The sequence below is a fragment of the Aspergillus flavus genome, chromosome 8, assembly GCF_009017415.1.
Source record: "Aspergillus flavus chromosome 8, complete sequence".
Lineage (NCBI taxonomy): Eukaryota > Fungi > Ascomycota > Eurotiomycetes > Eurotiales > Aspergillaceae > Aspergillus > Aspergillus flavus.
In genome coordinates this window covers 2449923-2473356 of record NC_092403.1, presented here as the reverse complement: position 1 = coordinate 2473356, position 23434 = coordinate 2449923, and the positions used below count along the sequence as shown (strand labels likewise).

Here is a 23434-nt window from a genome sequence, read left to right as displayed (position 1 = left end):
ATAGTGGGGCTGCTGGAGCAGTAGATTGAATCCGGAGAGCCACAAGATCTGCAGCCAAGACCGCCTTTGTTTTGGGGCGCAGCTTGTTATGCATCTATGTCTGCAGGAGTACTCGCTGGGGTATACACATTCCAAGTTTCCACGTAACAAATGATAGCGACAAATGACCGAGTTTGTCTAGTGTCAATCAAGAAATGATTAATTTCTAACTCGGAGCACATGCTATGAAAACCGAATCCGAGGGATTACTTGGCTTGTGATGAGGCCCATGCGTAGTATTGTAATTCTGTAGAGACAGTAAGCATTTTATGCACGATTTGTGCCCCCTACTGATGTCTAGGTAATACTCACTGTAAGTTCTTCAGATATGTAGGAACCCGATCATGTTGAGCTAGTTAGTAAGAATTCTCCGCTCATAGGCAGTGAAGACGAGTTTCCCTACTGTAGATTCAGTCTTGTCAGCAAGTACGCATGCTTGGTTATCTGGGCTTGGCATCTCATGTCTCGGCACAAAAACGGCCCGCTTATTCAGCGGCAATGAAGCGATTGGTTCGGACGTTCCTCGCGGGTCCAGATAAAGAAGACGGTGTTTCTTGGCGCGCTGCTCTGTTGTGATTAAGCGTTTCACCTGTGGAGCTGCACTCAGATTTCCCGGCACTTCATACCTTTCCATACGGCGTTGAAGGCCAATCAGGGAGTCTATGTACATGAGAAAGTCGATTGGAAAATTAAGGTCTGCCAAGAGCGCAGGTTCGAGGACCCATGGTGGAATTCGAGGTCCTCGAGGTCCGCGGTTTGAAAGTCCAAGCACGTAGATCATCGAGGCCACAGTCGGCTTAATGCCGCCAATGAACAACCGAAGCTAATTAAAACAACGGCATTTGTTCCGGTATCCTTGATGTACTGTGCCGCGGCATGACTCGTGAGGTTGGGTATCAACTCTCCATATGTATCTATAGACCAACCAGAAGGGCCTTTTTGATCCTTCTTGCCTCGTGTTAAAGTTCCAGCTAGTTGACTATGCAGCTGCGGAAGTCGTAAGTGTACCAGCCTCCTTCGAAATATTGTCAAAGTCATATTATAGTCAGGAAATTGTAACGTATCGGAGAAAAAGGTAGTGTACACGTTAACGCTCATATAGCGGTGGCTCTCATGTATGATTGCTTAGCGAATTGGATCAGTTTGTCAACAAAAGCCTCGGTAATATAGAACGGCGCAATACACTTCCCCTCTTCGGTATTGCGCATCAAAGAAGTAAAAATGTCTCGTGTATTTTCGAGAATTTCAAGATCCCCGGAAAAGGTAGAAGATGTGGGGTTGGCCATACAGTGATAAAATAGAGATATCACAGCCGATAGCAGCCATTGAGCATATATCCTGCCGTGAAGGTCAATCATGCTTGTACATAGGAATAGCGAGGGGATATCGGTTGGTACGAACCAGAAACTATGCCAAGTGATAAAAGTCCGCACTTGGTTAATATATAGCAACATACATCGGGACGTTTGGTAAGAAAGTCCCATCCCCGACGAAAAGGAGTACTGCGTGCCGGAGGCGGCATTTGCCTCGTGGATTCTTTTCACACAATAGTAGTAGTCCAAGTGCAAGGTCACCCCACGCATGCTAAGATCATGGAACGCGTATAGAGGGCAGTCCGGTGTTGCGAAAACATGAGGTTGGCAATGTGCAGGAAAGCTCGACTCCAAGGCACTCAGCTCTTGATCTAACTCAAGGATACGTTGCATCCGGGTAGATTCGGGCTTTTCACGGCCCGATTCGGAGTGAAGCAGACGATAGATTTTCGATTTGATCAAGGCAAGGCGGAGATCGGAAGGATATAATAGTATGTCGGACGATAGGGGAGCCTGTAGGAACTGATAAGTTGAGGACTGGGAGACATAGGTGGACGGCAATTCCAAGTCACAGCTTGCGTCGTTTATCATCGGTTCGCGGCACGCTCGTAATGACATTTCTTTGTCCATCCAATAGCTGAGCCAGAAAAGCGACCGTATATGATAATGATTGTGCGTCCCGTGATTCTCACTGGGGGCGCGTTGTCGGTGGCCACCAAGCTTATACAGGATGCGTACAGCCGCAGCAAGCATCATCTCGGCTGGGTAGCTTTGCCCGGTCGGGGGTATATATATTGTCTGTAAAAATTAGACACTGGTTCCATTTCCGCACCTCAGCCACCTACCAATATAATGAACGTTTCCAATGTTCTCACGTCAGCCTCTTCCATGAATAAGTCCGGTAACAACGATAATACTGCGCGCACGTAAGTATCTGGCTTGGCGTTCGCGAACATTGGACTGTGGCGATGTAGCTGAGCTATGAGGGCCGTGAATGCGACTAGACATGCCTTGTTGGCCACAGGGCTGGCTTTGGATTGGTCGTCTAGCACACCTGCGTCGAAGAGCTCACGGGTCACACGAATATCGACTATTGGAAAGACCGAGTAAAGCCCTTTACGATCATAATACTCAATACAATTCCTGACTAAACGCTTGTCAGGCCATTGAGAAATCGCTTGCTTCTTGTCTTCCATCCCGTATTGCGAGTGGTACGAGCCCGTGACCTGACTGAAGAATTCGTCAAGGTCGAAATGAGAACCAGTGTGGTGAAGAATTGCAGAGCAGAAGTTGGCCCTGTGGGATGACCGATCACCTCCGGGCCAAGAATATTCCAAATGCTGTTGGAATGTAGACATGGCATTCTCAAAGTCAGCCGTGTCATGAAAATGAGATTGCGTGGAATAATGATGAGTAGGCGAAGCTTTCGCTGGACCACGGGAGCCTGCGTCGCCGTTGGTGATCAAGTTTTCAAGATCTTGTACATGGCGTTGAGTCTCTGAGAGACGCCTAGATGGGATGATTTCAGGCTATTGGAACTCAGAAAGCAGCTTCAAGATGTGTCTTACTGTCTTATGCTTTTACGCGCCTCAGATGGCTTCACAGTAAAGGTACAAGACACTCGCGCCAGTAAGCAATTTTCACAAGATGGTTGGGCGCGATCACAACGTATCTGTACCAGTTGTTGATAAGTCATTCATCGGGATTCGGGATATCGTCCGGACTCAATGTACAGTACCTTTCTGTGCCGACATAGATCGCATGCACTCCTATGCCTGCCACCTCGCGGAGTACGATTGAACTCCGTCATTGCCAAGTAGCAAACCCAACGATAGGTTTATACCAAACAATTCTTCAGGGGTCTCACGTAGAAATCTGGCGCAAAAGTATAATGCATCTGGTGATCATTGAATCTTAATTCTGGAATGGACGAGTCACTAGCCCCACTTCGGGAATAGCGCTACACGTGAGTGTCACTAGTCTTGTTTCGGGAAATCATCGTCACTGGATCAGTCTCGACCTGAGAGTTTTTACTGGCATTCGAATATGAAAAGGAAATGAAGTAAACTGTAGTATATAGAACGATCACCGTGGCGCTGTAACTTCTACAGCATAAGCCTTCGAAATACCAACATGTTTATTATCAAAACGGGGGCTGACGTGTAAGATGCTATGACATCATCGAATATATATATTCCGGGAAAAAAGGCAAAGGTACAATGAAGTTAACCAAGCATAAAATCCTTAGGTAAAAAGGAAAAGAAAAATCGAGAGGGGATTATAGAAAACATTATCTTTCCGAATCAATCACAAATAGTCTTCCAGCGCCTTATCCGTCCATTCCCAGAGTTGACCAGCCAATACATCATCACGCCCAGTCTTAGTGAGCTTGTCGTTAGACGCAACACCAACCGGTATATAATACTGACCAGTTTCCAAACCATCTTTCGACGTGGTAGCAGCCCACAACTGGTTATAAGCACCCTCCTCCAGTGTCACCATTTGATTATAAGTAGTCACATAGATAAACCATCGATGAGCCCATCCTAGGTTCTCAACCAGACCGGTAGTTATCACCCCGGGATGAACAGATACGACAGTAATGGCTGGATACCGACGAGCCAACTCCCGAGTATACAGGATATTGGCTAGTTTGCTTTGACCATACCGTCTCCAGGAACCCAAGAAGCCATAATCCTGCGTGGTCTTCAAGTCGTCGAAAATGATGCCCCCATAGGGATGCAGCTGATAACCTTTAGATGTGAGGATAATGACTCGTACATCCGCGCCTCTTTCGGCGGTACGTTGGAGTAGTGGTAACAGCTTCTGGATCAGTAGTGCGTGGCCTAGATGATTGGTGCCGAACTGCACCTCGTATCCGTCATTTGTTAGGCCTGGAGGGAGTGCCATGATACCTGCGTTGCACATGAGCACGTCGAGTCGCGATTCTTTCGCGATGATCTCATCTGCGGCCCTTTTCACGGAGTCTAGAGAGGTGAGGTCACATTCGACGAATGATACAGGCGTGTTTGACCCAGTCTCGGCAATTTCCTTGATGATTTTCTCTGCGCTTGTCGCGTTCCGACCGCTGATATAGATTCGCGCCGGAGAATGCTTGGCCATCTGGGCGACTGACTGAGCACCCAAACCAGCCGTTCCTGCTCGCCGTTAGAGAGAAAAGGAAGAGGTCGACGCATGGCAACTTACCTCCTGTGATGAAAATCACTTTACCGGACAAGTCCGGAATATCGTTGTCGGGGTTAAATGCCAACCCGGGCATATTGTAACGTTCGGCGAGTCTTGATGAAGGGCGAGTGTTACGAGTGAAGCGAAGCGTGACAACGTGGAATAGATACTGTTGTAGATATTAATTTAAAGCATATGTTTTGAGTAGGAAGTGGGTGGTTCACTTCAGAGGTGTATATAGGTCTAGATAAGCTTTTAGACAGTTGTGAAACTTCAAAATCTTGCGTTTTCTTGGATATAACTTGATTTAAGGCCAAATAAAAGTATGAATTGCAATCATACGTGGTCCAACTGCAGGCAACCATGAGTGACGAATGCTGCGGGAAGGATTTAACCCTGGTCAGTGCATGCCGGAGCAGCTTGGCAGGCGGGTTCCGGGATTCCTATGAACGGATTGTTTTTGGGCCCTAAGTGTGCTCTTCTCGATCGAGGTATCTCTAAATATCTATAAATGTCTAATTATAACCATCCTCCCAAAAACGTTAACGCTGTCTCAAAATACGCATGTCCACACAAGCTCTAGTGTATGATTATTCATCCCAGCCATTCATACCACATCACGCAGACGTCTAATTACGACCTTGTCGTCACAGTCGTCTTCCCCTGAGGATTTAGTCCAGTAGTATCATACTCCAAGCTGACACTACTCTGACTACCGCTATCGCTCGATCCCCCCGGTTCATTCGTGACCTGGAACTGACGATGCGCCCAGATTTCCAACGGCTGGTCCGGATTAATATGTTCCCCAGACGCCGTGATATCAACGGAGCGCGTGTGCGACTTATCCCCACCTTTAAATCGCGATAGATGGATGGTGGAGCTATCAAGACGGTTCGTGTACTTGCTGCGGCTGTGGCTGCGGTTATATGACGAGTGTGCCAAGAAGGACTTCCAGTTGAACATCCGGCGGAACAGGGTCCATGTTTGGGGGATATTTGCCACGACGATCGCAGTTGCTGCTTCTCGGACGTACCAGTCTACCCAGCGGTCTCCATAGGGATTCGATATCGAGTAGTACTTGGATAGGATGGAGCAGAGGATGACGAATATACCCAGTGAGAAAACAGCACAGAGGGTAATTTTCTTGGTGAGGCTGAGCTTGGCCTTGATCAAGAGTGGCAATGGGATACACATGATCATCAGGTCCGTGGCGATATTCAGGGCCAGGACTAGAATGAGGTGATTGCGGTAGACGGAACACTGTATGTTCTTTGGTGGGACCGACCAGTAGGCGGAGAAGGGGTGACACCATGCTGCGAAAAAGAGGATTTCAACTAGCACGAAACTCAGTGCACAAAATGTGCCGATAAGTTTGACAATTCGATGTTGCGAAAGACCAGACCTATCGCTCGATTAGATGTAAATCGTCGAAGGTAGCTTGTTTACTCACGTCATGGTCGAGTATAGCAAGAGCAAGCAGGCCTTGCATCCCCAGATGACCCCGAGCCATAGCTGTTCTACCACAATGACTAGTTTACTACCCTTGATAAGATCCGGTATCGCTGAAGGTTTGATCTGGTCGACTTTGTCTAAGGGAATGCCATTGGTCCCATACTTTTCAACCTCGATCAAATACACCGTTAATAGAACGTAGAGAATCTGGTATAGTTAGTCTCTCAGTAAAGCCTGGGAGCATTAAAATTGCTAACACACCACATTGACAATCATCAGAAGGTCTTCAATTTGGAAATTTTTAGGCGTACCCAATTGAAGCCAGCGGGAGACATAGCGTAGCAATGCTAGGGTAAATCTGTTAGAGATCTGCAGAGTTGCCCAACGTTTAAGATAACCTACCGATCAGCACTACGACTGCCAACCACACCCAGCTATTAGCATTTGACACCATCCCGGCCCGATGGATGGAGAGGGACAATAGTGATCCCCGTAATAAGAACCCATCGCTGTAATGATTAATACGGGAGAGAGACCTAGCTCATATATGGACACATGGACATGACTCGGCGAAAACGAGAAGAAGGCGCCCGCACTACGGGTCACAACGACATTCCAATCCTTGGGACTGAAAGGTGTGGCTACCAACTATGAGGTACTGAGCCGGATCCACTGTGGACACGGGCCAGCCATTTTTTACGTTTAATGGGGATAGGACCGTGGCGCACAACGTGGTTCTTGCAGCGATTAAGACGATTGATTAGACGTTCGGAAGATACAGGGATCTCCATGCGCAAAAATAAGATTAAGTGGATAAGAACAGCATCATCCTTGGTGCAGTGGTTGTGTGTGCTAGCACCGCTAGGGGATGGAGTGGCGTCTAAAAAAGTCTCGCTCATACGGTTGTAACCTGTAAGCCATAAATTTTAAGGTTCGTAACGTTGGACCTCGGCCTGTGTCCGTCTTCCCGCGCCGAGAATACTCATCCTCGTACCGTATGTGGCAATATTTCGCGATAAATGACTCTAGGCCAAGGACCTTAAGAGTGGCAACTTCCCCCAGCCTGGAGAACATGTCAGGGACTCAGGGTAAAATGATGCGTCCCTAATTGACGACTAAGCTTAGCTTGGGCTAAGACAATTATATCTAGCCCGTTCAGCCCGAGACAACGGTACGCTATAAAGCTCCGAGATTATACCCTAGGACCCATAAATACGAGCTTCCACGCGTTTTCCAACGATCGCGCCCGTGAGAAGACTTCCTACTGGTCGTTCCCACGGATAGGAAAAATCCTTATCTCTGTTTATACGACATGGAAAACTTTTCTCCTTAATAAAGTTCACAGTCTTGGCAGGCACTTCTCGTGAAACCAGGTTTCTGACTGGCCGATATCGGTGGAAATAACAACCACACGAGGTTTCATCAACAATATCAACAATCAAAAACTAATCATGGTAGGGTTGCAAATACGGAAGGATGTCGCGTGTTCAATCATTTAAGTGCATCCCGTGACTCCACGATCATGCCTTCAAGCGGACTAGTTGGAGATGTGCAGCTCGCAAGAATGTCCTTTACCAAGACATGTTTTGACCATGTTAAACGTTCTGGAAGTCTGGACCTAGTGAGACGCCTGGTCTTCAATAAATTAATCCGACGGTGAAAACCGAGCCCATTCTACTATAATCGCAACGGGCGAGAGAGGCCCGTGCGAGGGGATTTATGGCTTTCGGGGTTCTCATCACCCATCTCAACGTCTCGAATATAGAGTATACCAATGGAAAATGAAGAGCTGCCCCATCATTTTTCTTTTTCCCAGAGACACCTGAGCTCCCGATCTAGCTCGGTTCCGACCGTAACGAACGCTTGTTAATGATCTTCGTCGCCGGGAGGTTTAGAGTCGCATTAACAGTTCTTTCCGTAGGGCTTATGTTATGGAAATCCTTGCTCATTATGTGCCAGTAGCCAGCAAAGAAAATGGATTTGAATCTAGGACCAATTGGATATATGAACCTTAAGATCGATAATCTATTGCGGTCGGCATAGAATAGGCTATTGATAGCCCATCGGGATGCCGGTGCGCGATGTCCAGTACCACCCGCACGGTGCTCGGGCCGAATAGGTTTTCGATATCTGATATGCCAACGCTACAATAGCGTATATGAGCTAATGGTGTCATAATTGGTCACCGTAAGAGGGGCCTGGAAGTACAAAAGCATCCTGACAAACTTCCCAATTTAAGCTACAGGACAATCAAAACCAGCATCCGAATCTCAAAATGGAAGAGCCAACCTACGATCCCAGGTATGTATATTTGATGTCACAAACTTCGACGTCCAGTCTAATAAGCTAGCCGCCCGATGCCTGCCATCAACATCGTCTACCAATACAAACTCACGCATACCCCTGACAAGAGCATTGTTGGCCTTCGCGTTGAGCTTCCCACAAACGGCTCTACGCCCCCTGCACGGCGGTGCTGCCGTTGCAGCCTATGTCGGCGGTCTTGATCGCGACGATGGTATTGGACACTGAAGCTTTGGAGCGGGATGGGATGGATGCGTTGATTCAGATTGATGAGGAATATAGGAAGTAATTCCTTATTTGAAATGTTAATGAAGAAGATGTTGGGTATAATAGGGTCGTATAGGAAACACTCCCAAATTGTGAGATGGAATCGAATCAACCAATGTGTGAAATGATAACGACGATTAAAGACTCAACATATTGTATTGCTAAAAGGAGAGATTGCATAGTCTCGTCATTGGGTCGCTGCTTCAGGAAAGACATGGCAAGAAATATGAATGGGCAGCGTTGAACGACTTGTAATATAAGGTCGGCAGTGTTGGTCGCAGCTTGAATGCCCGGAATGTCATCTGAGCTAACTGGAGTAGGGAGGGTACTGAATATCTGTATGATGGAGTCACTGGTATATTAGTCTAGTCGGTCATTGAGCCAAGGGTCCTCAAGAAGTTCTCTGGCCGTCTTTCTATCCTCTGGCTTCCATTGCGACGTTACCCTCATGAATGTTAAAAACATCTCTTTGTTTCTCCCATTAAGGAATTTTTCCGACATTTCTAGGCTTTGATCTGGTATTTCGATATCTTGTTTCCATTGGCCTATGGAATATTGATAAGCCGCTTGCTGACGCTTCGTGGATCCAAGAACCACATAGTATATACCGTCTTCAGTGAAGAACTCGTTGATCCGTATTCCGCGCTTTAACATATCCAACGGTGGCGGTCCTAGAAGGCCAATCACCTCCGCAAGGTGCGCACGGGTAGAATATCCTTTCCCGTCTGGATCGTTGCCATAGAACATGTGTTTTCCTTCGAAGAGGTCCCAAATCTAGTCATCCATATTTGTATAGAGTAGCAAGGATTTGTTGACAGATATGAACTTTAGGACTTACCATAGTGCCCACATTCCATATATCCACTGGATAGCTCCATTCGGTCTTAAACATTACCTCCGGAGATCAGTAAACATTCGGCTGTGCGTCATGATTTCTCCTCTCATCCCCTCGCACTGCTGAGCCAAAATCACTGAGAACGGCTCGGCCAAATGAGCTTGGCAACTCAAATCGTCTAGACGCATATACTGGGATACCGTTGACGGTCTTTCAAGGTGAAGGGTCCTCCATTTCAGCCTCGGTAAACTTTTCAAGGATTGATTCATCCTCGATTTCTTGCAGGATATTGTCACCCTTGATATCTAGTCAGTAACATAGTTAGTCGACCATGCACTCTTTTTGCTTCCTTCTTCTTCCCTTGTACTCAGTCGTAGTTGAGTGAATTTGTTCCTACCTGTGTGAACAAGCTTGCATTCGTTATGTAGATAATCAAGGGCAAGGAAAACCTGCATGAGCCCAGCCTTAAGTAGTTCCTCGGTGAATCTATGAGTGGGATTTCGGTAGAGAAGATCCCGAAAGCTTTCCCACATCGGTTTCTGAACAAGACAACAATGGTCACCTCCCGGGCGAGGAATGGTGAACACGTCTAGCGCTCGGCGTACATGAGCATAGCCGGGGTGTGATGAACTCCCTTTGTTCAAAAGATTATAAATCTGAAACTCGGCCAAGTCTGACTCACTGCGCGTGTACAGTTTGAGTGTCACGTATTGATGCCCTCTGACGCCATTAGATTATCGCGGCTAGACGCCAAGGAATAGGAGCAAGCTTACTCCAGGTCGCGAGCGAGCCATACTGTAGAGCTAATACCGAACCCCAGCTTCCCAACTACCTGATATTTGGAGCGGAAGATGTCGCCAATATTGACAGGATAATATTGACCTTTCCTCATGTCCTCGAATCGCTCCTCGAGGATCTGGGATGGGGTAACTATGTCAAAGCCAGTGGTTGGGAAACACATGGGGGGCGAGGGGAGCCCTCCTAGATGAGTTTCTTGCCCATCTTAAAATGGATGCCATTGTAAAATCAGATGCATGAGGGCCCGGAATGTGTTGAAGGCTGTCTGGGATGGGAGAAGAGCACTTGTAACGTTTCTGGCTCATGGTGGTTAATTATGTATGGGAGGAGGATGACTAATGTTAGGTTATGATCAGCGTCTTTGCTGTTGATTGGTCGCAACACTGCTCATAAGCTGGCGATCATTATCCCCAATGATTTTTTGCTGATTTGTTTGACCAGATATGCCCCAGCGCTAACTCCAGGATTCCTCGTAGATGCTAAAAATAGGGCATATTGGCCGCGGTCAACCACTGGAAACCCTGCCTCGTCAAGGTGCACAAACTCCAACGGACGCGAAAATGATAAGAAACGAAATGGATTGGAAGAGATCTGATCACCCAAGTCGTGTCTCATAAAGATCATCTCGTGTGAGTATGGCACCTTGTCACTATACTGCACAGACCCCTTTAGAATCCTTCCTGCCAGCCTGATGACTATTGGCCTATCAATTCATCTAGCCTTGCGCCTCGTCTAACGGTATTAAGCTTCTTCGCACCTAGTCACATCTCTCGTCCATTGAGTCTGTAAATTTAAGCGCCTGCCGCGTAGATACGCATAGGCCAAGTCAACTCGACCGAACATAGTAAGACGTTAGAAATGTCATAGGTCTAGTCAGCACGTCTTGGCTTCGAAGCCAGCTCTCAGGGGTATCCTTCATAAGCCACACGCCGATGATCGTGGCGGTCGGTAGGCGGACGACCTGTCCATCTCATTCGGACTTCAGAACTGAATGAGACTCCCAAATTCCTATGCATAAATAGGGCCTGTATCCCCACTGCAATGTAGTAGAAGGCCGTATGATATGCTATATTGTTCTACAAATTCATATTAGTCTGAAAAACAAATCTTCTGATACTTGCCAAATCGAGAGAACTCGCTACTCCTTTTGATCGACCGTTGGTATATACTAGCGACAGCGCCAGTGGGATACGAGCATATTGTGCCCACGAAGATGTCTCGACTTTTCAGTACATCTGTTCGCACTCTTCTGAAGTGGACAGGGTTCGACAGGGAGAGGCTTCCAGAAGAATTGGAAAAATGCAGTGGAGACTTTCACAAAGCCCGGTGGGAGCGCTGAAGCCGTATGTTACTTTTTCATTTGGAATTCTTAGAGGCTTACATTGATAACGTGCTGCAGAAAATTGGAAAGCTAAAAAGAGTCAATATCAAATACGTATCGCAGGGTATGATTGGCATATATGTCTACAACAGTTGTTATTTTAAGGACTACGTAGAGGCCACAAACATCAGAGGTTACCTTGATCGCAAGACATATGGCATATGGCGGTCAACCTACGGCGGACTAAATCTAGCTAACGGACAAAACTTCGGATTATCGGATTTTTTACCGAAATCTCGCTGTTTTACATTCGGCCACGACTGCCACGCACTTTAAGATATAGATTTAATAAAGCTCTAAAATATACTATTATATAGAATATTTATTATTAAAAATTTAAGATAGTAGTTTTATCTTATATATAATCAATAATATTTATTAAATTAATGGTGGTAGTAGTAATAGTAATAGTGCCGAGTGGTAGTGCTGTATTGGTAGTGCTGTATTGGTAGTGGTAGTGGTAGTGGTAGTGGTAGTGGTAGTGGTAGTGGTAGTGGTAGTGGTAGTGGTAGTGGTAGTGGTAGTGGTAGTGGTAGTGATGGTGGTAGTAGTGGTGGTAGTGATGGTAGTGGTAGTATAAGACTAGATCCTAATCTTTAGGGTTATTATATCTAAAGTTATTATGGTATATAGTTAGTATAGTAGAGCTAATATACAGTGCGTTGGTATTGGTAAATTTGGTAATATTTTATTTTGTCCGTAAGCTAGATTTAGTCCGCCGTACAACCCCAAAGACCGTGGTGTGGGTCCGTCCCACAGTCCGGTTTCCCGTCTCCATTCTGCCACCAGCTGAAGAAATCGGAAATGTATTCCATGGTCTAGTAAAGTATTATACAATAATCCAACTATGGCTAGCGTGAATCACGATAACATTGGATATGGACCAAGATTGAGCTAGGTGATAGTTGTAGACCAGATTATTCCGTCGTTATCAGTGTGATCCCATACTCTCGAGCCATGCCCTAAACTAGAAGGAAAGGGACCCACGACCCACCACACTATGCCGTATGAAGGACCGATTTCACGAAGTCTAGCACACAGAAACGAGCTTCCGCCGGAAATGCACGACGTTCGGAACCGGACCTTATGGCGGGGTTGAATCTACGATACGTTCGCGGCGTCCTTTGGTGCACCACCACATATTTACTACATGTGTAAGAAGAGAACTTGGATAGGATAGAGGCACAAGCTCCTAGTATCTATGTAATGACCTTGTAGTGCTCTGTTCCTTCTACATTGTGGTGAACATTGAGCCCAGTGGTGGACAATATGTTCATGGAGCACTTCCGCCGGAATCTGAGCTCTAGTGCCATCTCAACGACAACATCAATGAATGTCTAACCTACAGTGGGGTCACAACTCCACACGACAGGTTGCACACCCTCTGTCTGGAGATTATTTAATGGGGGTACCTTGGGCTAGGTAGGAGGTACGAGTTTCTTCCTGTCTTCTCAAACCAGCTTTTCACATACTCAATTCTACGCAAGCAAACACAATGCCCGAAGGTCCAGTAGTAAATGGCCTCTTCCGCCATAACAACACTACCCCTCCAGCGCAGGAGAGTGTTATGGCTCTCTTCTCGCTCAAGGGGAAAACTGCCGTCGTCACCGGCGCAGCATCGGGTATCGGGTTGAGCGTCGCACATGCACTCGCGGAGGCTGGCGCCAACGTTGCCATCTGGTATAACAGAAACAGTAAAGCCGTTGAGGAGGCTGCAAACATCCAGTCTAAATATGGCGTTAAGTGTATGTCATACCATCTCTCAGCCCGAAATTGGGCGCCTCGTTTTAATTCACGGATTAATCATGTACTAGGCCGTGCATACCAAATAAACATCCGCGAAAGCGAAAAGGTTGAAGAGCTGTTGAATACATGCGTCCGCGAATTGAACGGTCGCCTGGACATTTTCATCGCCAACTCCGGGATTCCGTGGACTCAAGGACCCATGATCGATGCTCCGCTTGACCACTACAGAGACGTGACACAAACCGATCTAGATGGAACATTCTATTGTGCCAGAGCCGCTGGCGCTCATTGGAGAAGGCAGAAGACCGAGGGTACAGATATTTTTGGCAATCCTCTACAAGGCTTCACATACGGTAGTTTCGTTGCGACTGCTTCCATGAGTGGACACATTGTCAATATACCACAGCTCCAAGCTGCGTATAATGCGGCTAAGGCCGGAGTGATCCATTTGTGTATGTTGATCCTACTATTCTGGATACAGCCTGCAAGGTGCTAATGATTATAGGTAAATCACTTGCCGTGGAATGGGTTCAGTTTGCGCGCGCGAATACAGTCTCGCCTGGATACATTATTACTGATATTTCCACGTTTGTTCCTGACGAGACAAAGGATATTTGGAAAGGTAAAATTCCGATGGGTCGGGAAGCTCTGCCACATGAGCTCAAAGGTGCCTATCTGTATCTGGCTTCGGATGCGTCAAGTTATACTACCGGTGCGGATCTTGTTGTGGATGGAGGTTATACTCTACCCTGAGGGCAATTACTCTAATGTTAAGACATGAAAGCAATGAATGGATCTATCTATCACTGATAACAATGACTTTAGAATAAATAGTACGCAAAATATGACGTATATGAAATTTGCGAATGGCCCTAATTTAATTCGCCCTCAGAGGTGGCCAGAGATACCGCAAGGTGTCTTGATCCATTATCTTAGTATTGAGTTTACGAACTTCCACCTTATGGTCTTTCTCCGTAAACTCATGAACCGTTGACAGTGATCTGTAACGAGGTGGCACAAGAACTTTGCACATCTCACAGCCCCCAGCTTTGACATTCGAGGATGAAATACCTGCATGGTAGTTGTAATATGTCTTACTAAACTCTTTATCCGGATCCCGTAGAAGGTCCTGAATTATACAAGTACACTTCTTGCAGAGCATGATAAAAACTATACTTCTGATATAGAAAAGAGTTGATGAAAAGACTGGGGTAGTTCAAATCCAGCAGTAGCTGCAAGGCTGACATATCAAGCCATGTGGGTTGGGTATCAATACTGCGGGTGAGGGGTTTATTTTACACAACACTGTATTTTATCCTTCTTCAACCTGGTGTTTCTCGTATTCTATATACAATGGCATTTCTCATAACCTCAACAAGCTGCAATCCCTCGCTTCGCTCAGTGGCTTGAGTAGGTAAAAAGCATTGCAAAATCATACTTGGTATTGCCCTACCCTTGTTTGTTTAAAATATAAATATAACCTTCAGGCTTTTCGTGCATCCGGCGCCGTTTATACCGTGCAGCTTCTGAGTTGAATCACCATTCAACTCTTCGGGGTCAAGATGAAATAACTAAATCTTAATTTGAGCCGTTGAGCGTGTTTTACTGGCACTCTATAAGATGATTATAAAGCGTTATATCGGAAAGCTGAGTAGAGAGTATCATAAAGTGGTCGCCACCTAGCGAACGAGAAATTACGGCTCGTAACATTATTTACAGGTTAGGTTACTTTAATACATGAGTTGAATTGCTTGAACTGATTGAACTACAACTGGCTGAACTGTTATTTTGCCCAGTTGAGCTGGATTCGTAGCCATCGTGGTGCTTTTGTAAGGCGGACTGTTCGTGGGTGAGCAATCCGACTCCGATACTTCAGAATCAACTTGAACCTTACATTACTTAATGAGAAATGCAAACTAACGACACGTCTTGGCGGTGGTCTAGCCTCTTGTTTCCTCAGAAGCCCAAGAGTTGAGGCAAAATACTTTTATTATAAAAATAGACCAGACAATAACTATAATCAATGTCTGACGTAATACATTGGAAGTTTGCCTGTCTTTACGTCAACCATAAAAACCAAGTGATAAAAGTCCAGATCAACCATGCCATTCGACCCCAAAATACCCATCTGAACATGACTTGGCACAGAGGCAAATTTCCATTATCGTCCTTTCCCACTCAGGCAAAAGAACCCGTCACCCAAGGAATGCTTGTAATAGGTCTGGTTGAAGTCCCAGACACAACCCAATACGCGCTACAAAAACGGTTATCGACCCGCCAATTAATGCTTCAGCCAAGAATGCCCAAGAGACCACCTCGGTATGGACAGCCGAACGTGCTGTAATTTTTCTTCCACGGGGTCGAATAAAGCATTGTTACTTAACAGGTTTGGGAACAGTGCTCGTCATCGAACGTAACGAGACCTGAACGGTTGATAAAGTTTTTCGTCAGAATGAGATAACACCACTTGGTCGGGGAGTGGTCCAGACTTGGGTGGAGTTTATTTCCAGAGATTCTTATCCACTTAGATACGGGGAAAAGCGGGTACATCGTATGAATACTGGGGAGTAAGGTGATTGTTGTTTCGGGGTCTATATAGGTCGACGTGTTCATTGTATACCCTAATGGTTGACTTGTAGAACTGGGTAGGGATGAGTACTGGCTTTGGCTTACATGTCAGATTCTATAGTACGATAATAGCTTCTTCTATTATCCAAATCAAGAAATCTAAGAATATTTCAAGGAAGACTGGTTATCATGAATCATTCACACAATCCCGTCAAGCCCAGAACCAGTAACCAATGTTTGTAACCTATCCGAAGTGCTTTTGCTTCACGCTAGTGAAGGAATGAAGCTTATTATACCCACACTCCATGTCATGCCACAATACTTGCGTCTATACCGATAGTGGCGCTTTCGCTACGACATTTAATTAACTATTTAAAGAGTTTTCAGGCCGTATCTGGAGGCATATCACACTCTATGGCTGGCCCATTTACCCCAGAGCACAAACCCAACATCTATTCAAGCGCACGCTCACCACAATCGCAGGAACAATGGGATCTGTCAAGGTTACCGAGTGAGTCCAACTTCATATTGCCCTCGTACGCCTCATCTATGATACTGACCGTGATCAGCTTGGACACATACCACAATGTAGTCAGCGGAGCTAATTACGCGGTCTTCAACTTCCGTGACTCTCGGCGTCGCTCGTCTGATACCGATCTGGCCTACGATGACCTCGCCTCCTATGCATATAGTGACACCGTCGCATTCTATGAAGTCGACGTCGGCGATCAGAAGCATATTTCAGATTTTGCGAAAGTGGAACGTCCTACACTCATCTTATACAAGGACGGGAAAGAAGTCGAGCGTTACTCGAAACCTCTGCCGAGGCAACTAGAGTACCTAGTCTCGAGGGCCTTGTGTGGGCTGACTGAGATTGGTGGCCGTTTTTAATAACTGGGTGGTGACGCCGGTGGGTAATGATGATGTGCACCTATGTCCTCGAGGTTGTCTATATCTTAATGTCTTGGACATATTCTACGACGAGGCTTGACCAGGCGTTATCTTTGCCCTTGAGTTGAGTGGGTGCATGCTGGCATAATCCTCTGTCTTTCCTTTCTTTGCATAGCTATGCATGTCTACTTGGGATGGTGTTTGATTTGGTTGGGTGCATATAAGCAGAATGTCCTTTTTTATTTAGGTCATCGATTTTGATGACTTTCATTGTTAATGTATGACCGGTTTGCAATTAACCAAGTTATAACCCCCAATATGACATTGACACAATAATGACACCAGTCAGACAAAAGTATCGACAAAGGAACTTCAGGGTAGGGTCCTTGATCTAGCCCAGCTAGATCCTCGGCCGTAACGCATAAGATATGACAGGCAAAAGCCTCAACTGTCGAGGAAAGCCCGATTGTACCTCCGACAAGATCAGCTGCATTCCAGCTTCTTTGAACAGTCTGCGTAGCTTCTCATCAGTCCTCGTCACACTGCTCTCCGACTCATCATAGATATCCCCCTCCGGCTCCTCAGAGATATTCTCTTTAATAACCATAAGCCCAACATCAGTCAAAGCACCGCGACACCGCACCAAATACTCCACCAATTGCGCATCCGTCAGATAAGGAACACTCCACTGCGCCCAAATAAGATCATAAACCTTAACCCCAGGAACCCAATCCTCAATACCAATAGTCAGCACCTCCCCAAGGGCACAATTCCTCGTCAGCCGCCTTTCACTCAGTACCCGGGAAAACTTCTCCACCGGCTCAACGGCATCAACAATTTCGCACTCCTGGCCCAGAAAATCATTAATCACGCGTCCGATCCCAGCTCCGCAATCCACGCCACGCTTGAGCTTCCCAGTCACCGGACATCCGGGAACTAATCGACGGGCCTTTGCGAGAAAGTTCCGGGATCCGCGCAGGTCGGTCCGCGAGACCTGGGCGTAGCCGCCAAGCATGCCGTTCACTGTTGCGGGTTTGTCGCTCCAGTATTTGACGGCGACGGCTTGGTCGATTTGGGAGTCCGGGCGGGTTGCTGGTGGCCCGTCATTATTGCTTTGGAGGAGCTTTACGGGGTCTGTGGACATGGTTGGGGGATGGAGGATTGGATTTAGGGGGAGTTGGTTGGCGCTGGAGTGATGTTGGTTGTATCTTTTGGTTTCTGGATGTGCGGGTCCGCGCTTAAGTAATCGCGCTGCTGTGATCCACCTGGGGCTTTGGGGGGTCATATTGCTTGCATTGCGTGCTGCTGGTACTTTTCTGTCATGATATTGAGGTATTACTGTGCGATTGTTTATACAAAATTCTTCCATGTAGTAAGAACAGCATATAAAGGTTGGATTGGGTTGGAGGTTCTGTTTGGCCCATGTCCAGTCAAGGGAGCTCCGGTGGGGCGCGCCTTTCCGGCTGCGGTAATCAGCTTCATGGTTCGTGATCTTCGTCTCCGTGGATTTGATATCCTGATCCGCACTTGGATTACTTGGAGACCTTCGTTGTGGGGTAGGTGGTGAGAAATAGCCCTCTAGACATCATGGACAGCTATATTTAGGGCGTGATACTGGCAATTGTGAGGTTCTCCATCTTGTGCTGCTTTATATATATTATGGACCTACAAGCAATGTTTTATCATTAAATCTAGTGCCAATTTTGGCTTTTGGTATTGGAATATCCATATTATACGTACACAGAGTACCATACCCATATATGTCCAGATGAGACCCGTCAGTTTGAAATACTGAAAACTATTTGCAGACTCTCTACGTAGCTCGTCACCATTTTGGCCTTGTACATTTTGAGCTTGCATCTGACCAACTACCCGGTAGGAAAAGTAGAGGGGTTCAGTGTTCCATGGTGCTTTAATGCCCTGGCGGCCTGGCCTGAATCATGAAAGAGACAGGTCTCTATTGAATCGGAACCAGCTGTCATTAGTCCAATGGCGTCAGAAATCACTCGCAGAGAAAGGAATATATACACCGGTCGTCTCATGCCAAACGACAATTTCATGGCTGCCCAGAAGGAAATATATAGAATAGAACGCCGTGCATCATGAACAGTTTAGTCCGCAATGAGCGTTCGTCTCCCTAAGATTCACGTTGTAGTCATTACTGGCCCTTTCCTTGTATATAATGAGAATCCCATTCAGTATATCCACATTTTACAACACAGTAAAGAATTATTCAGCTGTAGCTTTTCCTTGTCTCAATGTCTGTTTCCATATCGCACAGGAGCAGGGCTGCAGCCTCGTGCTTATTCTGTACAGCTAAGGATAATGGTGTAAAGCCATATATGTCCTTGGCTTTAGGATTAGCGCCCCTCTCCAGGAGTATCTTCACCATTGACGTATGTCCGTGCTTTGCTGCACAGCACAAAGGGGTTCGGCTATAGATATCCCTTGTCTCAATATCTGCTTCGTTGTCGAGCAGAGTCAAGACGGCAGCCATGCGATTATTCTCAACAGCCAGGGATAATGGTGTCCGCTTTCAGGGCTAGACCTTCCCTCAATAGAAACACCTCTTCCAAGGAGCAGACTTAAAATGGCCTCGTGTCCATTCACAGCTGCCCATGCTATTGCGTCCTGACTGGAGTAGGTATCTTCATACTGTACGTCGGCGCCCTTGTCAAGGAGCAGTTTTACCACTGCTTGGTGACCATTCTTGACAGCTAGTAATAACGGCGTAAAGCCATTTGGGTGATCCATATGTTCAATGAAAGCCCCTCTCTCAAGTAGTAGTTTTGTAACAGCCTCATGTCCACTAAAAGCTGCCCAGGAGAGAGGTGTGCGACAAGACCATGTATCCAAGGACTCTAACTCGGCACCGTGGTCAAGAAGAAGTTCTGCCACTGCTTCATATCCATTTAATGCGGACCACGACAATGGGGTTAGTCCCCACTTAAGATCATTCGCCTCAATATCAGCATCGCTGTCCAGTAATAATCTGACTACTTCTGTATATCCGTGTGTAGCAGCGCATGTAAGGGGGGTCCGCGTATATACCTTATCTCTCAACTCCAGCTGCGGTCGGCTATCTTTGCTGAGCAGTATTTGCACTATGTCACGGTCCCCAATGCTGGAAGCGAAATGTAACGGTGTTTGTCCATTCTTGTCGCCGAGTTTAAGATCAGCTCCATATTCCACAAGCAACCTGACTGCTCCTTTTTGCCCATATTTAACAGCGTGGTGTATCGCTGTTTGGCCATTCTCATAGTTTCCTCTATTAATGTCGCCACCGCTCTCAATCAGCAATGTAAGCGCAGCCTTATATCCATGAGAAGCGGCCCATGAGATTAAGTTGCACCCATCACTGCGCCGCGCGTCAGGATCAGTGCCGTTCTCGAGCAGTAACCTCATTACGGGTTCCTGCCCCTTTCCTGCAGCCGAGCAGAATGCCATGATAATATTCTCACCAGAATGTGTTTTGGCTCCCTGCGCAAGAAGGAGATCAACAACAGGCTTTTTTGCATTGTATGTCGCGTAAAGGAGTGGTGTGGCGCCGAATTCGTCTATCGTATTGATGGCAGCTCCCTTCCGTAGTAGGAGGCTCACAACTTCTAAATGCCCGTTCCATGCCGCATATGTTAACGGTGTACGCATGTATACGTCTATCGAGTTTATTTCTGCACCTTTCCCAGAGGGGACGTGGATTCCGATAAATGAGCGCCTCCGACCTTTGAGCAATAGCTTGACGACACCGACAGACCCTCTCTCGGCAGCCCAAGAAAGTGCTGACCGTTCATGCTTACTATCCACGAAATCTAAGTCACCCTTGTAATCGTCTAGTAGTTCCTTTACAACTGAATCAAGTCCAAAATAGGAGGCGACCATGAGTGCGGTGAAGTCTCTTGGTATCTCCCCATGCGTATTGGACCAATATATCTTGAACCACAATCGCGAGTCCTTCAAGCCTGTATCACAAAATCTTCGGAGTAACTGCATTATTGTGTCCGCATTGATATGTGCACCTTGCAGATGGAGCGTCCAAAACGTCGCAGCGTAGTCAAGAAAAGGATAGGCGTCGACGTACATGCACAAATCGGTCTTTGCATCGAGGGGTGCCATTTCTACTTCCCTTAGCTGCAAGAACCAGACACATATCCTGAACAATATATGATGCGATTGTTGTGGGCTCAGTGAGTGTTTCCATTCGAACGTGTCATATGTGCGTTGTAGAGAGTTTCGTGAGGCGCCTTGGATCAAGAACTCCTTGGCAGTTTGGTGAATCAGATATAGTCTGGAGTCAAGTATGGTCACGAAGAGACCACAAAGGTCGCGTATAGTGTCGCGAAAGCGCTCTTCTGGAATAATATCAAGATCAAGATATGACCTGTGGCTTTCTTGGAGTCTTAACGCTACCCCCATTTCTTGGACTGTGAGAGGCCTCGCTGCTCCGACTATAATATGCAAGAGCTTCTTGGCCTGCTCGGAGTTTCGGCTTTTCGATAATATTCTTTCGTAAGCGTCATAAACGCTGTTGGGAAGATTGGTAGTGACATCTACAATCCTTCTCTTATCAATGTCGACTTCGCTTTCGATTAGTTCGAGCGTGAGCTGAGCCCAGAGATAAGTTCTATTGGGAATTTATAGGAGTCTCTCCAGGAGGAGCTGCTGTTCCTCATGTCCGAGTCTCAGCTTTGCGCGGATATTCTTCACCCTCTCTCTGACAAATATCTCGATCTCTGCGGAGATCTTGTGCATTTCAGCATCGCTCTCCCCGGAAAGATGAATGACAGGCAATTCTGGAATGTCCAGAGGTCGAAGACCCCGCTTTATCTTACCATATGGTCGTGTCGTCAAAAGAAACTTCAGATTCGAGTCTCTTTTCCTGCCATAGAACTTGCACAATGCATCCTCGAGAAGGAATCGCCCTTCATCTTCACATTCATCGATGGCATCTAGGAGGATGATTACTTCGCCTGCGTTACGGGCCTCGATAGTGGTAACGAGAGTATCCCAAAGTTCGCTAAATGAATTGGTAAAATTGTCTCCTTGGATCTCGAACTGTTCGAGGATTCCTTCAGAGAGCAAGTCGCGCCTTGCCTCAAATAACTGGCTGAGAATACAGCATAAGGCTTTGGTACTGCTCCTCTGATCTTCAAAGTCATCTTTGAAAAAGAAGTAGCATATTGTTCGTCTATCTGCAGGGAGGACAGTGTCCACCAGGTATTTGGCAAGCACCGACTTCCCGCACCCTGGATCTGCGGAAACCCAGAGAAGTGTCGATGATCTGCGTTGTTCCCAGGTTTGAAAGAGGCGATGACCGACAAACCACTCACACGTTCCTGCTATTCGATCAGGGTTTCGGTCTTTGCGATCTCGATAGGGCGACTTTCGAACGCTCTTTAGAAAATTGGTCTCTTTCTGTTTCTGTGCCGAGCTTTTTGTTGCCTCTGAGCTGACATCTTGTGGCAGGGACCTTGAAGAATCTGGAATCTTTCGTTATTCTCCTGAAAGCTGACGCCAAACCTGAGGCAACAATACGCACCAACTCGTAGACTTATTGCCCAATGTTCTAGGAATCCTTTCGTGGCAGCAGCTGCTGTCGCCGCTGCATAACCTTGCCAATTCTTACTCTTATGGCTATCAGCGTAGTCGCATGCAGCTTTGATGACCAGCACACCCTGAAAGAGCTTCCGAACCCCAGCGCCTTCCATCTCGAATGCGATCACCTGATCTCGCGCTGCAATGCTGTCTCGATCCACTCCAGATTTCATCACGGTGTCCCCTGATGCAACAAGTCCGAAGTGGATCACTGGGTTGAATGGCTCAGATAATCTCTGACGTGGCACAAGGTTGCCTTCATGACACTGGAGATGGTCGCAAGTAAGCTTTATTTCACTGTCACAGACATCATCATTCTTCAAACAAGCCGCACACGTCCAATCCACGTGGTGTTTGTGCCTATATGTTGGCTCAAAGAATTTATCCTCGGTCGCTCCGGGATATGTCGCGACACCATATAGCTTCTCGCGCAAGTCTAAAAGATGCCCTATTGTCCTTTCATGCAGCGCCCGACGGCCCTGCTCTACTTGCAGCTTGGCCAGGACTGCTCGGATTTCAGGACTAGGCCTTGGCAAGTTATCGCGCGGTGTATCCTTCCTTGCGAATTGGTTGCTGGAGTACCTTCTCCCGAAGTCGTACTGGACAAGCCCTTCGCTGATTATCACATCGCCGAGATGTATTTCCATATCTGACTGCTTGCGGAGCGGAATAGCGCCACAAACACCCACCACAATGGCAAGCTGGACACCCTCAAAGCTCGCACGCAAGTTTGCAGCCGCGGTCGCAGCAGCGATCTTCCCCATGCCTGCCATATGTACCAAAACGACATTATGGCGTCCAATGGAACCGGTGGAGTATGCGTTCGTATCCCCTACCGCCTTGCCATACAAGTGGCTGTCCCATTCTGTGTCGAAAAGTGCGCTTACCGCTGTGGCTTCTAACGGTAAGGCACAGATTATACCGACCCCAAATTGACTTCTGTCTGTGGGTGGACTGTTGACAGTCATGACTTCGGCTTACTGTAGCTCGGCAACCTCTTTATCGCTCGCTGTGGCATGAATGCTGTGCGAATCAACGTACAGATCGAGAAATAAGAGATGATCG

At 46.8% G+C, this 23434-nt stretch overlaps 11 protein-coding genes across 11 annotated transcripts; 4 read left to right on the top strand and 7 right to left on the bottom strand.

Moving 5' to 3' along the window:
• Positions 1-154: 154 nt before the first annotated feature.
• F9C07_2287634 (uncharacterized protein) lies at positions 155-3240 on the bottom strand. The gene is made up of 6 exons (XM_041295787.2): positions 3091-3240; positions 2921-3024; positions 2198-2861; positions 352-2150; positions 250-286; positions 155-177 (listed from the first exon to the last, which is right to left on the bottom strand). The coding sequence occupies exons 1-4, from the start codon at positions 3160-3162 to the stop codon at positions 1134-1136; spliced, it is 1857 nt and encodes a 618-aa protein (XP_041150960.2). The 5' UTR covers positions 3163-3240; the 3' UTR covers positions 155-177; positions 250-286; positions 352-1133.
• On the bottom strand, positions 3241-4882 carry F9C07_2287633 (oxidoreductase). The gene is made up of 2 exons (XM_071510918.1): positions 4560-4882; positions 3241-4510 (listed from the first exon to the last, which is right to left on the bottom strand). The coding sequence occupies exons 1-2, from the start codon at positions 4630-4632 to the stop codon at positions 3660-3662; spliced, it is 924 nt and encodes a 307-aa protein (XP_071367462.1). The 5' UTR covers positions 4633-4882; the 3' UTR covers positions 3241-3659.
• On the bottom strand, positions 4883-7070 carry F9C07_2287632 (ubiD family decarboxylase). Its single transcript, XM_041295788.2, has 4 exons — positions 6393-7070; positions 6252-6337; positions 5989-6197; positions 4883-5940 (listed from the first exon to the last, which is right to left on the bottom strand). Exons 1-4 carry the CDS (start codon positions 6442-6444, stop codon positions 5172-5174), a joined length of 1116 nt encoding a protein of 371 aa, XP_041150961.2. The 5' UTR covers positions 6445-7070; the 3' UTR covers positions 4883-5171.
• Positions 7071-8265: 1195 nt separating this feature from the next.
• On the top strand, positions 8266-8494 carry F9C07_2237264 (uncharacterized protein; the record flags this gene model as incomplete). Its single annotated transcript, XM_071510006.1, has 2 exons — positions 8266-8291; positions 8341-8494. 2 exons carry the CDS (start codon positions 8266-8268, stop codon positions 8492-8494), a joined length of 180 nt encoding a protein of 59 aa, XP_071367461.1.
• A 424-nt stretch (positions 8495-8918) lies between these two features.
• F9C07_2206176 (kinase-like domain-containing protein) lies at positions 8919-10354 on the bottom strand (the record flags this gene model as incomplete). The annotated part of the gene is made up of 7 exons (XM_041295790.2): positions 8919-9103; positions 9167-9332; positions 9397-9441; positions 9472-9571; positions 9644-9698; positions 9791-10113; positions 10167-10354. The coding sequence occupies 7 exons, from the start codon at positions 10352-10354 to the stop codon at positions 8919-8921; spliced, it is 1062 nt and encodes a 353-aa protein (XP_041150963.2).
• Positions 10355-11490: 1136 nt separating this feature from the next.
• Positions 11491-12172, top strand: F9C07_13126 (uncharacterized protein; the record flags this gene model as incomplete). Its single annotated transcript, XM_071507952.1, has 2 exons — positions 11491-11534; positions 12031-12172. 2 exons carry the CDS (start codon positions 11491-11493, stop codon positions 12170-12172), a joined length of 186 nt encoding a protein of 61 aa, XP_071367460.1.
• Positions 12173-12648: 476 nt separating this feature from the next.
• On the top strand, positions 12649-14154 carry F9C07_2287630 (reductase with broad range of substrate specificity). Its single transcript, XM_041295791.2, has 4 exons — positions 12649-13001; positions 13060-13317; positions 13387-13770; positions 13824-14154. Exons 2-4 carry the CDS (start codon positions 13068-13070, stop codon positions 14069-14071), a joined length of 882 nt encoding a protein of 293 aa, XP_041150964.1. The 5' UTR covers positions 12649-13001; positions 13060-13067; the 3' UTR covers positions 14072-14154.
• Positions 14155-15968: 1814 nt separating this feature from the next.
• Positions 15969-17119, top strand: F9C07_2287629 (uncharacterized protein). Its single transcript, XM_041295792.2, has 3 exons — positions 15969-16121; positions 16274-16397; positions 16456-17119. Exons 1-3 carry the CDS (start codon positions 16076-16078, stop codon positions 16775-16777), a joined length of 492 nt encoding a protein of 163 aa, XP_041150965.2. The 5' UTR covers positions 15969-16075; the 3' UTR covers positions 16778-17119.
• Positions 17120-17177: 58 nt separating this feature from the next.
• On the bottom strand, positions 17178-17921 carry F9C07_13129 (putative ad-003; the record flags this gene model as incomplete). Its single annotated transcript, XM_041287776.1, has 1 exon — positions 17178-17921. One exon carries the CDS (start codon positions 17919-17921, stop codon positions 17178-17180), a length of 744 nt encoding a protein of 247 aa, XP_041150966.1.
• Positions 17922-19258: 1337 nt separating this feature from the next.
• F9C07_2237258 (ankyrin) lies at positions 19259-20890 on the bottom strand (the record flags this gene model as incomplete). The annotated part of the gene is made up of 1 exon (XM_041287777.1): positions 19259-20890. The coding sequence occupies one exon, from the start codon at positions 20888-20890 to the stop codon at positions 19259-19261; it is 1632 nt and encodes a 543-aa protein (XP_041150967.1).
• Positions 20891-21409: 519 nt separating this feature from the next.
• On the bottom strand, positions 21410-23337 carry F9C07_13131 (nucleoside phosphorylase domain-containing protein; the record flags this gene model as incomplete). Its single annotated transcript, XM_071507953.1, has 2 exons — positions 21410-21966; positions 22314-23337. 2 exons carry the CDS (start codon positions 23335-23337, stop codon positions 21410-21412), a joined length of 1581 nt encoding a protein of 526 aa, XP_071367459.1.
• Between the last annotated feature and the right edge of the window lie 97 nt (positions 23338-23434).